General features: G+C 45.7%; 6 protein-coding genes across 6 annotated transcripts; 3 read left to right on the top strand and 3 right to left on the bottom strand.

The window, feature by feature from the left end:
- Positions 1 to 1,731: 1,731 nt before the first annotated feature.
- On the bottom strand, positions 1,732 to 2,685 carry E1B28_009512 (uncharacterized protein; the record flags this gene model as incomplete). The annotated part of the gene is made up of 2 exons (XM_043154408.1): positions 1,732 to 2,457; positions 2,521 to 2,685. The coding sequence occupies 2 exons, from the start codon at positions 2,683 to 2,685 to the stop codon at positions 1,732 to 1,734; spliced, it is 891 nt and encodes a 296-aa protein (XP_043006863.1).
- A 744-nt stretch (positions 2,686 to 3,429) lies between these two features.
- E1B28_009511 (uncharacterized protein) lies at positions 3,430 to 5,307 on the top strand (the record flags this gene model as incomplete). Its single annotated transcript, XM_043154407.1, has 7 exons — positions 3,430 to 3,535; positions 3,595 to 3,645; positions 3,708 to 3,882; positions 3,934 to 4,012; positions 4,062 to 4,109; positions 4,169 to 4,318; positions 4,387 to 5,307. 7 exons carry the CDS (start codon positions 3,430 to 3,432, stop codon positions 4,504 to 4,506), a joined length of 729 nt encoding a protein of 242 aa, XP_043006862.1. The 3' UTR covers positions 4,507 to 5,307.
- Positions 5,308 to 5,389: 82 nt separating this feature from the next.
- On the top strand, positions 5,390 to 6,868 carry E1B28_009510 (uncharacterized protein). The gene is made up of 5 exons (XM_043154406.1): positions 5,390 to 5,881; positions 5,936 to 5,971; positions 6,022 to 6,485; positions 6,559 to 6,609; positions 6,697 to 6,868. Exons 3-5 carry the CDS (start codon positions 6,371 to 6,373, stop codon positions 6,744 to 6,746), a joined length of 216 nt encoding a protein of 71 aa, XP_043006861.1. The 5' UTR covers positions 5,390 to 5,881; positions 5,936 to 5,971; positions 6,022 to 6,370; the 3' UTR covers positions 6,747 to 6,868.
- Positions 6,869 to 7,020: 152 nt separating this feature from the next.
- Positions 7,021 to 9,277, bottom strand: E1B28_009509 (uncharacterized protein; the record flags this gene model as incomplete). Its single annotated transcript, XM_043154405.1, has 11 exons — positions 7,021 to 7,628; positions 7,687 to 7,711; positions 7,786 to 8,083; positions 8,146 to 8,291; positions 8,363 to 8,384; positions 8,448 to 8,508; positions 8,595 to 8,621; positions 8,683 to 8,728; positions 8,791 to 8,853; positions 9,074 to 9,086; positions 9,147 to 9,277. The coding sequence occupies 11 exons, from the start codon at positions 9,275 to 9,277 to the stop codon at positions 7,021 to 7,023; spliced, it is 1,440 nt and encodes a 479-aa protein (XP_043006860.1).
- A 2,095-nt stretch (positions 9,278 to 11,372) lies between these two features.
- Positions 11,373 to 13,789, top strand: E1B28_009508 (uncharacterized protein; the record flags this gene model as incomplete). The annotated part of the gene is made up of 18 exons (XM_043154404.1): positions 11,373 to 11,547; positions 11,602 to 11,640; positions 11,697 to 11,801; positions 11,857 to 11,895; positions 11,952 to 12,047; positions 12,102 to 12,140; positions 12,192 to 12,293; positions 12,348 to 12,386; positions 12,443 to 12,547; positions 12,601 to 12,639; positions 12,696 to 12,806; positions 12,861 to 12,899; positions 12,956 to 13,063; positions 13,118 to 13,156; positions 13,209 to 13,313; positions 13,368 to 13,406; positions 13,459 to 13,515; positions 13,577 to 13,789. The coding sequence occupies exons 1-18, from the start codon at positions 11,374 to 11,376 to the stop codon at positions 13,787 to 13,789; spliced, it is 1,488 nt and encodes a 495-aa protein (XP_043006859.1). The 5' UTR covers position 11,373.
- A 1,392-nt stretch (positions 13,790 to 15,181) lies between these two features.
- E1B28_009507 (uncharacterized protein) lies at positions 15,182 to 15,400 on the bottom strand (the record flags this gene model as incomplete). Its single annotated transcript, XM_043154403.1, has 1 exon — positions 15,182 to 15,400. The coding sequence occupies one exon, from the start codon at positions 15,398 to 15,400 to the stop codon at positions 15,182 to 15,184; it is 219 nt and encodes a 72-aa protein (XP_043006858.1).
- Between the last annotated feature and the right edge of the window lie 1,244 nt (positions 15,401 to 16,644).

Raw genomic sequence — 16,644 nt, 5'->3', positions numbered from 1 at the left:
TTCAATTGCAGAGGTGCGTACTCATACCTACCCAAAAAATTCCAATTTCTAACCTCATCCCCAGACAGACGAAATCGAACGCAAACTCCAGATCGCCGCATCTGTCTCCGAAACTCCCTCCAACCCATATACCGCCTTCCACCCCAACCCCTCTCGTCAAAGGCGGCATCCGATCCTTCGAAATCCGCTCATGGCGGTCCATAACCGACGTCTGTCGACACTGACACGGCGTCGTTTCCTCCCCCCAACCACTCTGGAGACGGAGGCTCCATCGACAACATCTGTGGAGGTATGAATCCTGAGGTATCCCTGAAACCATCTCGCAGGGCGTTGCTGGATGTTTTTCTGTCAATTACTGGACCCTGAGTTTTTGCCCATTTCGGAAGATCTGGTCAATCACCCGTCTTGGTACAGTTGCCTTCGCACTCCTGAGAAGCCCGAAACGCCCAATCTTAACTGTTGCGACGAGGATTTTCGTTTTAGGTTCATTCAAGTAAGGTATCTTATATAGTCACTGCCTTTGGTCACCGCGGGTTGCCTGTACATTGCAAAACTGGCGGGTCAAATACACATGGATGTCCCAGGAACTTTTGTTCCTCAACTGCGGCGTAAAACCTTCACGTCCGTCCGTTCGACAAAGGTAAAGACAAACGATAGAGAAAGTCGGAAGGATCGCATGGAATCAGATTGAGAGGGCGTGGGAGGGAAAAGAAAGATGATCCGGACGTTGACCAAGATTCGATCCGTCAACCTGATCTAGGCGGTCTGCAGGCAGAAAGGTATCGGAACGAATCTTATCTACATGGAATGAGTCGGAGGTTGTAAAAGTCTCAATGAGTCACGTACCATGGGCAGTGTTAATGAGGACTGCTGTTCAACCCAGGTTTTCGAAGCTAGGGAAGGACGCCTTGTATCCTCGCTCAGTTTGATTATCAAGTGACACCATTCCGAGTAATGGAGTTTGAATCGGAGGGATATGCGAAAGGTATGATCCAATGATTCCGAGAATTGAAGTAATTCAAGGGGTGATGCGGATCGGAGGAAACTGTGGGGGTGAAAAAAATAGGAAGGGAATGAAAAAGGGATCACGAGATGAAGAGAAAACTGAGGATCGTTCCACTGGAAAGGCTAGGCAACGTGGTGGGGGCATGTTATACACATGTACCGGCGCACTGAAGTTCGTTTAGGTAGGTGTGAAAGTTGCTGAAATCTTCTACCATAGCCTGCATAGTTTAGTAGGCTAAATCTACAGACAAAATTCAGGCGACGTACCACTGCTTCCTAACCCCAACTGTAGTCACATCCTGCAGTAAATTCGATTTGTAATACCTTCGACTCAATCAGTTTGATATGTTAAGTCGAAATAACCGCGGTAGATGAATTCACAAACACGTTTTGACCAGCGCAGGCATATGGAATACGGAGGATTGAAAATTCCATGGATAAACTCGTGTGACGCGTCAACATTATCGGGAACCTTACTTGAAATGAGTAAAGAACAATAAAATGGCATGGGAAAGCTGATGGGGTGGGGGATTTGAATTTGAGTCCTGAATGAGTGTTGTTGACGAGCCAGATCGCCATCCGTCACAGTCACTCACAACGCCTGAAAAAATCTGCCACGTTGTAAAGGCTATGACGTCAAATATATATGATGGGTCCCGCTTCCATTTTTGACTACTACCACCGGCAAACTTCTGGATGCATTAGATATACAGAATCCTTTCAAACTTAAGATCTACCCATACCAAACCAGTTAAAGTTCGCCCTTCTGTTCTTAAACTCCTCCGGCGTACTCTCAAAAGCGAAGAGATCTAGAGGGTCCGAACCAAAATCACCATCCGCTGTAGATAAGCTTGGACTGGGAGGAGGATGTGGCGTAGTGCAGCGAAGCTCAGGAAATATCTGCATCATCTCATCGATGTCAGTTTCATCCGAGGTTTGTTGGATAAATGATGTTTGGATTTCATCCCGATCTCGGCGTGTAGGTGCCGTTGGGGTCTTCAGATCACCCTCATCGTAGGTGTCGCTGAGGATGAATTCGGGTTGGCATTGACCGATGCTCATTGAGTTGGAATCGATCTCCTGTGCATCTAACGAAGGTAGCTCAGACGTCGTGAAAGTGACAGTCCTTTTACGGAAAGAACTTGGAAGTTCGTTAGGGTCCTTATTCTCCTTGGATTCACGACGGTTGGACTTGGGCGAAGAATGTGGAGTCCTAGTGGTCGATAAAATGGATATGTTCGGTTCAGATTGTGACCGGGGTAGCATCTCGTGGACACCTTTCAGTGACTGTGAAGAAAGGGCCGACAAAGACAATGGAGGCGGTCGCCTCGGACCATTTCTGGATCCACCTCCCTGAGTGGCGAGCTGTTCCTTTGTCCAATAAAGACCGTCTAGAGGATACCAGTGGCACTTGACGTCTTTGAACGTGTTATGAAGCGCTTCGTCCAGCTCCTGCCGTCCAGAGAAAGAGAATATGAGTGACGGTTCTAGAAATTGCGGTAGAAAGAAACACACCTTTGGCAACACTACCGGCTTCATATCTTCCAAGTCCTGGGTGATCTGTCGTTCCTCGAGAGCCTCTCTGTACTCTGATTGTGATAATCTCCTTTTATTTCTGGAACGGATCGAAGTCCTCGTACTGTGCTTCTTGTTGATGGGTTGAGATTTACTAATGGTCATGGCAGATCTTCGAGGGTTCTTTCGGTAGGAAACGCGATCCACTTATTTCGTGTCGTGAAGTTATGAAGGTATAAAGAAGGTTGAAAGAGTGTTTTGGATGGGCTATTGCAGTAGAAAGGAAAAGGCAATAAAACGATGGATGCTGGGGAAAGAAGAAAGAGGAGACTTTTGTTATTAAATTTATATAGCACGGAGCCGACTCCTCAAAAGCCAAAGACTCCAAGTGAATGATAATCGACGTGGCGGTGAACAATCGAAGCAAAGAACAAAGGAGGATGTACCACACGCAGCCTCGTGGTATCAATCACACTGAATGGCGGCACCATGGGGGCAAGTGCATTGAATGATCCGGAAGGGAGTTCCGACTTTCTGCCGAATCTTCAGCCGAAGAATGCTTTCAATGGTTCGAAAGTTCTCCATACGTACACCGAGCCACTCAACAAGGAAACGATCAAGCGGGGCGCAAGATTGAACTCTAACCGTATATAGGTACTCGGTTAGAAAGGGAGGGGTCGAGTGAACTACTAGCTAAACGCAAGCTACGTGCCATTCCTGGTGAACATGGCAGCGGCGGGATAGCGTTCGGCTTTGGATAAATGAGAATGAGCCCTTAAGTAATGGAAGTGTTTTTGGCGTATAAGGCCTAAGCGCTAAAGCTTAAAGCGTCATTCACCCGAGCTGGCCGTGAAAAAAACCCGCGTCCCTTAAATTCGGAGAATCCCGGCACCAATAAGTGATGACTCGATGCCACGCAAACCGTCGTTCTCATCTCCGACCTTCTCCCAACGTTACCACCAAAAGATGAAGGAGAAGGCTGTGTTCGCGGTTCACCGTCTCCTAGAAATGACTGGTACAATTTGTTAAGATACACGTCGTTGATTCACTCTCTGACCGCCCCGAATACAAAAGAGCAGGAAATGGATCATGCCACGGAGCTCTACAATCAAGCATTCTTCGAAGGTGAGTTCAACGGTCAACCTCGAAGCAGGGAGCGAGAAAATATAAATGACTCCTCCCTTTAGACAGTTACATGAAGGCTATTGTTGGTGGGAACTGGTCTCTAGCTCGCCTGCAAAGACGCTCTGTATTACGGGCAGCCCTACTGGAAGGAGAGGTCTACGCAGTCAAAGATACAGATTCAGACCGCATTATCTCGATGGGGATATGTTTTGCACCCGGCAGAACCCTATTTGGGACGTAAGTTCTCCATTTTATCGTTGAGATTGCCTTACACCATTCCCCGACTAGGGAAGCACAACGTTCCTTGGGATACGACGATTGGATCAAACATCTCAGTCCTGAAGCGTTACATTGGAATACCCATACTGTAAGCTTGAATGCTTGGCTTTATAGCGGCACTGACGGCAATTCTGAAGGTTCCGGAGCTTAAAAAACGGGAGGTAGACCCCATGTTCACCAAAGAGGCGAGTTAATTAACATCCCCCGATCATTAAACCCCATCCTTGCTGAAACTCAGACACAGGAAATGAAGAGAAGATGGTGGTGTTACGCACTATTCACAGATATCGACCATCGTGGCAAAGGATGTGCGAAAGCGATAGTGAACGAAGTTACTAGACGTGCATCACAGGCGGACGGAACTCTCGGACTACTTACTACCCTTCCCATTAACGTATGTTGATGTTTTCGTTCTTTCAACTGTCACGCTGGCAACGAGCCAAATTGATGAAACTTCTTTAGGTCGTCAAGTACAAAGCAATGGGATTTCAGGAGAGAGGAATGTACACGGTACCTACGAGTTTCGGAGACTTGAAGGCCTATGTCCTGACGAGGAAAAATGGAACGCCTGGTTTTGCGTAGCTCATATACCCGAAACTCAATCGGCAGATCAAGAGATTTACAGACAGCATCTGGATTTGTGTTTGGTCAGTCGCAAGACCAAAATGCAGAACACGATACGGGGCATCTTCGATAAAAGAACGGAGGTGGAGGGTTGAAGAATTCAACGGGTAAATCTTAGCGTAGCTGGTGTCGTGTATCCCGGGTCCTCAACTGAACCTTCGCAACGTCTGACGAGGAGCTATGACGGCGTGAAGTGAGGATAATGTGACTCTTTCGCCCGACAATAGGAAGATTGTCATCCGGCGATATTGCGTGAGTCAGCGTGAAAAGACCTTTGAAACTTGAGATAACCAGCGTCACGGCATGCTACCCGATATTAACTTAATGCTTAAGCGTTCGTGTTCTGTTATGGGTGGATCTGTAGATAAATCAGTCACTTAAGATCGCAATAAGTAATAAGTCACCACAGTCGGCCGATGGGTCCAATTGATGACAATCCCGATTCCCTGTGCTCCGCCGATTCCGATTCCCTAAACTCGCAAGAATGGTTGACTGAATGAAAATATCGTATTACGTGCGGAAGGCTTGGAGCATGAGCTTACGATATGTGAACATCAAATAACATCCCCGCCAAATCCAAAAGATTGCGTCGGTGATTACGTTGTGTTGGAGTTGACGCTGAGAAATGAGAGCAGCGGGAGAAAAAACCGGCGAGGATGTTCAGGCCCCAGCGCTCCAACCTGACCGCGAATCTACGAGAGTCCCTTCCTAGGTTGATTTACCGTAAGTTACAGTGGGTGTAGGTGATGGAAGTTGAAGTTGGAACGGACCGGGCGCTATGCGTCACGCGTCACCCACTGTGTCACCTCGGAGTTTGGTTCGGACTCTGAATTTCGCAGAACATCGTTCAACTTTTTTCAACAACAACCGTGAATCAAAATACTGGGGTCGTACTGTCGGATGAGTTCGGGCGGGTAGGAATGGAAGAAGGTTCTGTTTCTTTGTTGAATCGAAGAAGGTTTTTCAGGCGCAGGCGTCCAAATCCCCGGCTACTTAACGATATCGCCAGGTTCGATTCAAGATGGCTTTTGCAACACCCTTACTCGTCGATGGAACCTTATATCGAGGAGTGGTATTTTGCACGTTGACATCAGTAAACGTGGGGCTGATCGTAATTCAAGAAGCTGCAGACGCTCCTTCGGCTTGGAGAGGCGGGCAGATGGAGATGATGGAGTCTTGGAGATGAGAATGACGGAACCGGCGTTGTATTTACTGCAAGTTCGTCTGTGTTACTCGTTCTTTGCCTGATGCACAGCTTACTCGCTTTTCGGCTCCCGTCAGCTGGTTTGAGCTTGGGGAATATCACTACCAAGTTGGGGAACATCAATCTAACGTGCGTTTCATATCCGCTCAGTTCAAGCGCAGGCAGACTCATTCGTGATTTCAGAGTCACAAACGTTACTATTGCTCTTGGGAACTTCGAGTCAGTTCATATCCCCACTTGCTTTCCCACCATTCTGTAACTCAAGTCAGGCTTTTCGTACAGCGTCGAGAACGTATCAATCGGTAACATCAATCATCGGATCTGTTCCTTTACCGGGCGCCAGTCCTGTCCAGGCCTTCAGTGCATTCGTCTGTCATCTCTCAACATCATCCTAGGGTCATTCACAGAACTAATAACACGTATACCTACTTCCAGTCCTCTTCAACTTCAATCAGCACATCAACAGCCTCAGGTACATCCACTGTTGTATCTACCAGTGCTTCGCAAACAGCTACCACTTCCTCAGGCTTCCTTCGACAACGACTCGGTAGGCAAAAATCAGGTGTAGGAGGAACGGATACAGCCTCCGACACAGCAACTCCACCTGTATCTGTACCCATGGCTACAGCAACTGTTGGTGGTGGGCCTATCAGTCTTGACACAGGGAGCGTGAACACAGAAATCGGGAATATATCAATTCTTGTTGGACATGTGAATGTTAGTGTCGGAGACGGTGCGTTCGTTTAGCATACCTTTCCAAAGTCACCCGAACTGATGACCTTGGGGTTTCGGTATTCAAAATCAAGAACATTACCCTCGGGAATATTTTCGTTTTGGTTCAGATTGGACAGCCGGATGTATGTGGCTTCCCTTTCCCCGAGTTTCATTCTTGTTGGATGTTTTCTTTCCGGCTGATTTATGACTTTTGCGTTTCAAATTTACAGCTGACCGGGGCGCTGGGAAATCTCAAAAATACGTTACATGGGATCGGTGATAGGTAGAGTGAGCGGTGCTCAAGCAGCTCGAGGGACTCTTGGCTATTTATACCCAATATATATGTCTAAATCGTGCGAAGCTTCCTTTCAACGCAGTTCGCTCACCTTCTCTGTTCGAGGGGTTACTACTACCGCCGGGTCGACGAGGATCAGCACCATTTCTCTCCATCATCGAGCGGTTTATAAATCCTTCCGAGAAACTGATAGAAAGATGGTGTTACGTTCAAGGTTACTCAGCCGACTCTTTCTCGATTATGTGGTACTAAAAGAACATCAATCCACCCAAGTCGTGCATCTCTCGTCAAAACTCGCCTTTGGCACATATCTCTGCCCATTTTTATACCTGGCTTCCATCCTCAATTTCACACTCCTATGCACCTTTACCCCCTCCGTTTCCTGCTTAGGAATATGTCTACCCCGTCCAAGATTCCACCCCAAATACGATACCCGCGAGTTGCCCCCAGATTGATATCTAATTCGGATAGGGAAAAATTCAAGAATCCACCAGAACCAGTTCAACGAAAGCTGATCATAGATCGGCGAAAGGGCATCCATTAGCTCGAGTTCTTCCTCGGTTGGTCGTTGGCCGGTAGTGGTTACCGTCCCTTCATCCAGGCTCTCGGTCGAGGTCTTCGACTTGGCCGCATCGTCAGATATAGATCGAATATAATGCCCTTGCTCCTCACTGACCTTCAACGCTGGGGGTCTAGGAAGAACCGTCGGATAAAGAACTGCAGGATCTACACCCATAATCTCTTCCAACATATCAGCATAGAACATGATACCCGTATTGGTTTTGAAACATTCCCGAATCATCCATCGGAGTGGGATCCTAGCAAGGTTGGGTTTGGTGTCGTTGGAAACCGAACCACCGCCGATGTCTAATAAATTTTGGTCAAACGGGTGGAGATGGGGGGCGATAAGGAAACTTGAACCCACCACAGTGACATCCTGCGAACCAGACCTAGACAGGTTCGAAACATCAAAAGGTTGAGAACAGGTTGCAAAACAAAAACATAGGAAATGAAAACTCGATACCTCTTCTACATCCGTCGGAAGACTACGATCTTTTGAATACTTTTGCTCAAGTTCCCACATTGAATGTGGCTGCTGACGGAGTGGGTGATTTTCTATCGCAGATCCCAACCCGGGAGTATTCCCCTTTTGCACCAAGCCAAGTTTAGCCTCGCCTTCGTCAGGGCGGTTCCACAAGTTCGCTTTGAATTTTGCTCGTCGTTCATCAAGTGAGACCGCATGCCGGAATGTCCGAACGTTCGTATTCGACATCGTGAATGGGAGGCGTCTTGGGATGAGGCCGACGGAGTTGACAGTGTCCCTACGGGAGTTTCGCAAATGTCAACCATGATAATCTTACAAGATGATCCCGAAACCACTCACCAAACGCCAATAAAATCAATATCCGCATCAATTGAAAACGCTTTCTTAAACGCATTACTCTGTTGCCAACCCACTTCATCCGCTCGTGTGTACATCTTGTACGCGAACGGCACTTGTTGCTTATTGCTTGCGGGTAGGATTCCGACCTGGAGGGTATGAATTGCCAAATCCACAACACTCGAAAGACACAAAACAGGTTCAAGTTAAACGAACGAACCTTGTGAATCATGCCCGCTAGACTGGGAACCGAAGAAAATGGGCCTCAATTATGTTGTGAAGCAGAAGGAATATTACGAGCTTACCTTCGAGCCGTATACGCCCCCCTCGAGAACCCAAAAATACATATTCTGTCACCTGCTGTGTCTAAGTTGGATACGCAGGACAGAGAAGCAAATTTATCAGAGACAAAGAGCGGTGCAAGAGGGATTGAATATCAAAAGGAAACTCACAGTTCTGCATCAAGAACTCGTATCCACCTTCCGTCGAAACCACATCAGTCAGTTCATACGATCATTCGGTAGTTGAACTGGAAGTTACCCATAACGTGCGCATCCAAGTTCCAGGCTACGGCTTCGTCGACAGCCTGAGACAAGAAGGTGTCCACGTCAACCCTTGTGAGAAGCAATGAAGAACAGCATGACGTACCTTGGCCATCCTCGCTCTAAAAGGCGTAGCAATCTCAGGGGTGGTGTATGTGCCGATTCCTGCCTATAACCCAACACGTTTCACTCGTTAGTCTAAGAGGTAAGGTTTAAAAGTTTAAACTTGCCTGGTAATAAACCATCTGCTTGGACCGGTCATCTTTTTTCAGCATCGAGAAAAATTCCACAATGTTCGAGTTCTGCATCGAAAAGAAGTGATTTAGAAATTAGAATCGGCCTTTGCAAGCTCCGCTTATCCGAGAGAGGTGTGCGAAAAATAGACAAACATCAGAGTCGAATCTATGCGCCCACAGTCCTTTAAGTGAAATGATAATCACATTAAAAAGGCCATCGACGTACTGGTCCCCAGTGCCATCAAAGCATAGTACCAACGTCCTGTACGGATGTTCAGGTGGGATAATCTTCTCCTCTCCGGACGCAGTATCGATAAGTGTAGCTGCCGATACCCATCGTTCATGGGAGTCGCTCATAGTCGGCAATGGTGATGGGGGGAAAGAAAGAAAGTACTTGTCCGAGTTTGGTCCTTTAATAAGGCACGCGCAACAGAGTCTCTCATAACGAATCAGGCTGTCAACGTTTAACGGCTCGATGTTCGATTATATCTTGTGATAAAGGTCTTGATTACAGCTGAATGCGAAATTGTAGCGCAATTATGAATCAATATTCGACCCCGCCTTTGTTTGTAGTGATCAGAACAAAATCCAAATTTGGTAACTGTGAGGTAATTGCCCGACGTCAGCACTCCATCCCACTCCATCAACATTGAATCGAAAAGGACTTGTAGACAGTTTTCAGAGAGCTTTAGGTAGATACTCAGTCTTTTTAGTCTTAGAAGTGACGGCCTGCACCTGCACTGGACGTTGAGTGGAAAGAGGCGGCGGTGGGTCAATGTTTCAACCTTCACGTGAGCGTCGGGCAATTACCTCAGTTACCAAATTTGGGTTTTGTTTACAAATAACAAATAAACAAAGGCGGGGTCGAATATTGGTTCATAATTGCGCTACAATTTCGCATTCAGCTGTAAACCCTACGTGAAGAAGTCGTCGTCTTCTGCCGCACCGAATGACAGGTAGGGTTACATAAATTACCACGAGGCGAATTTACCCACGCGTCCCGGTCCCGGTGCCTTTGCCCTGGATAAGTACGCTTAAATTTTACGCTCACCACGACCTTCAGGCAAGTTTTTAACGTTTGACTTTCAGAGTCTGTCAGGTTCCCGGATGACCTGCACTTATTTAGAGCGATCTCCCTCTTCTCAAGGTTACGAAGCACTCCGTCCTGGGGTTGATAACTTGAATGTTAGACTTGAGTCTTGAAGCCGGGAATGCAAGATCGACGAGAATATAAATTTTCACAGGGAACGACGGTGGCAACAGCGGAAGGCTGACTATTGGCATGTTTCTCATCGTTGACCACTTCGTTTGGCTTACCATAATTCAGTACCTTGACGTTGAATGAAAGTCGTTGAGAACAACGCGAGGAGCCGAAGAAGAACCAAAGTATCGTCGAGAAAATTGTTGAGGGCGGGTATAGACGCGAGACAACAGAACAATCTCACAGAGATGAGGACAACCGTGAGGCGAACTCGAGACGCAACGATGCGATGGAGGAAGCAAAAAGAGGGATGGATTGATTACATACGCAGTACCTACGAACATGACACAGTACCTACGCCGGTCCCGGCATCGGGGCGAAACCACAGATTCCAACAAAAATATGAATGTAATATGCGCAAAAAAACCACACCATCGATGATTGTTCGATACACACCCCTTCGTCGTTCGTTCTGAACCCACCATTACGATTCTACAAGATATTAGGGTATGCACGGTAAGCTTTCTGCTCCGGGTTCTCAAACTCACAGTGTTGCCTTTCTTTCTTCGGTACAGGTTTACACAAGTCTTATGAAAGATGCAAGTTCGCTCTAGAATCCTTCCAACGGTTCAGAACTCGTAATGGAATGTCGGTCAGCTGCTGTTTCTGCAATAGGCAGCAAGCCTAGCGGGCAAGTTGTGTAGAACACACCATGACACACATTCAGGCTGTCCGACTACATTCTTCAATCGAAGTTGGAGCCTTCTTCACGTCGGGTCATTCAAGAGGTTGTTCGGGTCAAGTTCGGGTCCGAGGAATGGGGTTATTCTGCACGAGAAAAAGGGACTGTTTCGCCAGTAGGGTGACTCACTTCCAGGTCACTTCTATCATCCGATGGTCTGTACCTGTCGATGAAAACAAGTCGAGGCTAGACTATTTTCAGGATAACCATATCCCACAAGGTTCGCCACATTCAAGGCGTGGCATCAAACTTCATATCCGGCGGAATCACACGATCTACCTTTACCATATCTTCAAAGGCAAGTCAAAGTTTATGTTGTCCTTCAATCTGAGGCTCATGTCATTAGTATCAGCCCCACAGCCTGAGGTGCCGAGATCCGTATCACCAGATGAGTGGTCTAGCTGATTTTCCTAATGATCGGAACTCCATTAGAGGAGTAAATTCAATGGCTGGCTCTCGGTTAGTCCATATAAGTGACTCGAAAGTCCAAAATAACTATCCTTCCCCCCAATGACTATCTCACCTATCGGCGTCTTCACTCGCGTTACGGACTCAGTCCATCTCCACGCACGGCCTTCAGTGCCCACCGCACCAGATAGCCAGTACGACGCCAAAGGCACCTCAGAAGCCAGTGGTCCCGATGCAAGTCAAGGCCACTGGCCATTGACGAACGTTATCCACAATGTGCGTCGAGGTTTTTGTTCACGGATACGTATATTAATCTCTGTTTTCTTTTAGGTGCAAGCTCAGATCTGCAAGGGACCTACCACTGTCGTAGTGAGTAGACATTCTTCCTACCCAATATCCAGGTGCATAATACTTAAACACATTAGGCTGGCGTTCTCGACGCAGTAGGAGTCCACCAAGATTTCGTTGATAACCGTAAGGGTCCTGGTGGAAGCCAAGATCACTCGCCGTTGACAAATGTTATCCACGATGTGCGTCGGGTTTTTCTTCATTGATAGTACATGTATTAATGGCTCCTTTTGTCAGGTGCAACCTCAGATCTGCAAGGAACCTACCACTGTCGTAGTGAGTAAACATTCTTCCCACTCAATATTCAGGTGCATGATACTTGAACATATTAGGCCGGCGTTATCGACGCAGTAAAAGTCGATCTAGATTCCGTTGATGACCGTAAAGGCCCTCAAGACCACTCGCCGTTGACAAATGTTATCCACGATGTGCGTCGGAGTTTTTCTTCATCGATACATGTATGAATATCTCCTTTCCGTCAGGAGCAACCTCAGATCTGCAAGGGACCTACTACCATCGTGGTGAGTAAACATGCTTCCTGCTCAATTCCAGGTGTATGATAGGCATGTTAGTCCGGCGTTCTCGACGAAGTAATCAATGCGGATTCCGTTGATGACCGTAGAGGTCCTGGTGCAAGCCAAGACCACTGGCCATTGACGAACATTATCCACAATGTCTGTCGGGGTTTTTCTTCACTGAGATGTGTATTAATCTCTGCTTGCCGTCAGGTGCAGGCTCAGATCTGGAAGGGACCTACCACTGTCGTAGTGAGTAGACATTCTTCATACTCAATATCCGGGTGCATAACACTTAAACATATTAGGCCGACGTTCTCAACGTCTTAAGAGTCAATCCGGGTTCTGGTGATGACCGTAAAATTCCTGGTGCAAGCCAAGACCACTCGCCGTTGGTAAATGTTACCCACGATGTACGTCGGCGTTTTCTTCATTGGTGCATGTTTTAATCTTTCCTTTTTGTCAGGTGCAAGCTCAGATCTGCAAGGGACCTACTACTGTCGCAGTGAGTAAACATTCTCCCCACTCAATGTCCGGATCCATAATGTTTAAACATGTTAGGCCGGCCCCGTCCTCCGAGACACCGTAAGGGTCAATCCAGATTCTGTTGATGACCATAAAGGTCCTGGTGCAAGCCAAAGCCACTGGCCGTTGACGAACATTATCCACAACGTGTGTCGAGGTTTTTGTTCACAGATACATGTAATAATCGCTGTTTGCTTTTAGGTGCCAGCTCAGATCTGGAAGGGACCTACCACTGTCGTAGTGAGTACATGTTCTTCCTACCCAAGGTCCAGACGCATAATACTTAAATATATTAGGCCGGCGTTCTCGACACGGTAAGAGTCAACACAGACCCTGTCGATGGCCATAAAGGCCCCAGTGGTGCAGACCAAGACCACTGGCCGTTGACGAGCGTTATCCACAACGTGTGTCGAGGTTTTTGTTCACGGATACGTGCATTCATCTCTGCTTTCTTTTAGGTGCAAGCTCAGATCTGCAAGGGACCTACCACTGTTGTAGTGAGTAGACATTCTTCCTACTCCATGTCCAGGTGCATAATAAGCATATCAGGCCACTGTTCTCGACGCAGTAAGAGTCCACCCGGATTCCGCTGATGACCATAAAGGTCCTGGTGCAAGCCAAGGCCACTGGCCATTGACAAATGTTATCCGCAATGTGCGTCGAGGATATTCTTCACAGATACATGTATTAATCTCTACTTCCCTTTAGGTGCAAGCTCAGGTCTGCAAGGGACCTACCACTGTGGTAGTGAGTAAACATTTTTGCCAGTCAAGATCCAAGTGCATAATAAGCATATCAGGCCAGCTTTTTTGATGTAACCAATCTGTATTCTGTTGGTGACCATACTAAAGGAGTGGTAGGTCGCTTCCCCCCTCTTCTGCTCTTGCTCTTTACTCATCATACATTCTTGCTGTCAGCTTGCTGCCGGCTTGAGGTTATTGCCAGGTTTGCCACAGTTGCCACGGGTACCTTCAGTCGGTGATGTTGCCAAGCACATGTTTAAGTTGGCCATCAGAACATTATGGAACACCTTGGTTCCTTATATCAGTGTTTCTCTAATCTCCAAAATGCTTCTTGGTGTACTATTCTTGGGGGCATATATGATATTTTTCCGTAACAGAGGTGTGTAATGTTACTTACCTGAAAGTGAGTAATGCACCAGCAAAAATGTATGGGTATCATGTACATTCATGAGCATTCACAGCCATTTATGAATGTATAAAATACTTGATATATTACATATGTATATGAATAATTGAAAGAATATGGTTTTATATAAACCAATCTGAATTTCATAGTGCAATATGCTGACGTTTCATGCATTTTGTTTAAACTGAAGACGTCGTGACATCTCTCTCAAATCAAAGTTTAAACTTTTTTTGAGTGACCTCTTGAGAACCCACTGCAAAAAAATATTGTTATTAGCTTTGAAGCCTGTATGTTGTAGTGTCTTATGACCCATCTCAATCATGCTCTCAAAAATTAAATTAAATCTCAATGTCAATCTCAAAAATTCAACTCAATGTCAATCTCCAAAAATTCAACTCAAACCTCAATGTCTCTAAAACTCAACTCAATCTCAACCTGACATGAAAGGTTGAGAATATGAAGACAGTTATATATTTAAAGTTCAAATGATTGAGAGTAAGTAGATAAGTCTATACTAAAGTCAATGATTATTATAGATAACAAAGGTAAAGTTATTAGTGTTGCCTGTATTTAAGCAAGGGTGAGATGAAGGGTAATGTTAGCTGTTTTGATTGTGTTACACCTGCACACATGCCATAACACATACTTACAAAAATTTGCTAAGTACTTGGTGTTGTGGGAGAATTTTTATAAGTACGTGTTATAGCGTGCATGCAGGTGTAACATAATCAAAACAGCTAACATTACCCTTCATCTCACCCTTGCTTGAGTGCAGGCAACACTAATAGCTTTACCTTTGTTATCTATAATAATCATTGACTTTAGTATAGACTTATCTACTTACTCTCAATCATTTGAACTTTAAATATATAACTGTCTTCATATTCTCAACCTTTCATGTCAGGTTGAGATTGAGTTGAGTTTTAGAGACATTGAGGTTTGAGTTGAATTTTTGGAGATTGACATTGAGTTGAATTTTTGAGATTGACATTGAGATTTAATTTAATTTTTGAGAGCATGATTGAGATGGGTCATAAGACACTACAACATACAGGCTTCAAAGCTAATAACAATATTTTTTTGCAGTGGGTTCTCAAGAGGTCACTCAAAAAAAGTTTAAACTTTGATTTGAGAGAGACATTGCGACATCTTTGGTTTAAACAAAATGCATGAATTTACTGCAATATGAGTGAATATAAACTCTGGAGAGTTCATGAATCAACATGAATGGGCAACAAAAAGTAAAACAAAAGAGATATGGTATAACTACACTACTTATCCTCAACTGCATCAAAAGTTCTTGATTTTGTCAAGGTTATCATCATGTGAGGTGTAACCATCATCAGACAAGGCCTCTGAAAGATTGGACTCTGTCAATGACCACTGTTTGCCATTGTTGTCTCTTCCTCTTCCTCTTCCTCTTCCTCTTCCTCTTCCTCTTCCTCTTCCTCTTCCATCCTCTCTGGTACCTTGTCTATTGGATACAAGGAGCAAATCAGGAAGATCCTGGTATTGTGATTATATACAGATAGTGGGGGTTCCTTGAGGTACACTCCATTAATTTCCTGTGTGGTTTCTGAAGCATCTGGCATCTCAATGATGCTGATGGTGAAAAAGCAATCAATTGTGTTGATGTCAGGAGTCGATCCTTGGGTGAGGCGAGCTGACAATTGAAGGGAAAAGGAATGACTCCTAGGTCGGATTGACCAGACAAGAGTGAAGTTCTACTATGCACTTGGAGTACTTATATACTACACTACTTAAGGGGTAATGTTATGAACTGAACCAGGAGTAGTACCTACCACTGACTTTTCCACCTATATGGTCAGCTGCAGTTGGACTCGGCGTATGATCAAGGGAAATATCATGTGAAATGGGTTGATTCATAGGAGAGTACTCCTAATCTTAGAGAAGGGGTCATCGGTATAGGAGTACAACCCTTTCTATTAGATAGGTATATAAGGAGTACTTAGTGGTAGATAGTTCCCTAGAATTTGATCTCCTTTGTCCTCTGTCCTTTGTTCTTGGTCCTCCTTTATCCTTTCCTATCCTTACCTTTCACCTCTGCCCCATTCATTCTGTCACTCTACGTTGTCCAGGTCGCCTTTATGAGGGGACTCACCGTCTAATTGGGGTCCGGACTTGTCCTAGAGTCCCTTCTCCCGTGTTAGAGTACAGGATGGGGTACGCATGGATCAGGTATGTGTGTTACATCCATGCCGGACCGATACGGACTGACTGGTCACAATCACTTTCATTCTATTCTTACTTACTCCACTTACCTTAATCTCCATACTTCCCATTAAGCCTAGACTATCGGCTTGGGAGTTGGCAGTCCAAATGCAGATCCGACTACTGGATCCGTCTCGGACCTTGTACATTCTATCCTATATAAGATGTACGACTTAGTAGTTACATTCTTTAGAATTAAGCTCAACTCTGGTTTCCCAGTGACCTGGTCTAAGGCAGTTCAACTCAGGGAGCCGTTGTCCAATAACTTCGGCTACTGTCAAGACTCCATCATTCTCTTCACTATCCCCTTCACTCTCCTTGTCGCTCTCTGACACACTCCGATCAACTCCGTTTCTTCCCTCTCTTCATCTTAGATCATTCCTCTTCTAGTATATCTTTCAGTATATATCTTATATCTTATCTTATCATTTCTCCTTTCGGTTCTGTTCAGTTCCGAGTCATTCTGCACATCCTTAACAATGTGGTACACTACAGTGGTGTACGTTGGGTACCGTCTATTGTATGCTCTCGTTGTCATTGGAGTACTGGCTCGTGAGGATACATTCCTCATCGTAGGGCGCTCTCATCACTGAAGGTCTACTCT

Source organism: Marasmius oreades, chromosome 6 (assembly GCF_018924745.1).
Source record: "Marasmius oreades isolate 03SP1 chromosome 6, whole genome shotgun sequence".
In the NCBI taxonomy this organism is placed as follows: Eukaryota; Fungi; Basidiomycota; class Agaricomycetes; order Agaricales; family Marasmiaceae; genus Marasmius; species Marasmius oreades.
Note: the sequence above shows the minus strand (reverse complement) of the source record. Positions and strands in the feature narration are given on the sequence as shown.

Coding starts and splice junctions, on each gene's coding strand:
- E1B28_009510 (XM_043154406.1), top strand. CDS start 6,371: ATGGCTACAGCAACTGTTGGTGGTGGGCCTATCAGTCTTGACACAGGG. Junction 6,486..6,558: donor GAATGTTAGTGTCGGAGACG/GTGCGTTCGTTT, acceptor TTCAAAATCAAG/AACATTACCCTCGGGAATAT. Junction 6,610..6,696: donor TTCAGATTGGACAGCCGGAT/GTATGTGGCTTC, acceptor TCAAATTTACAG/CTGACCGGGGCGCTGGGAAA.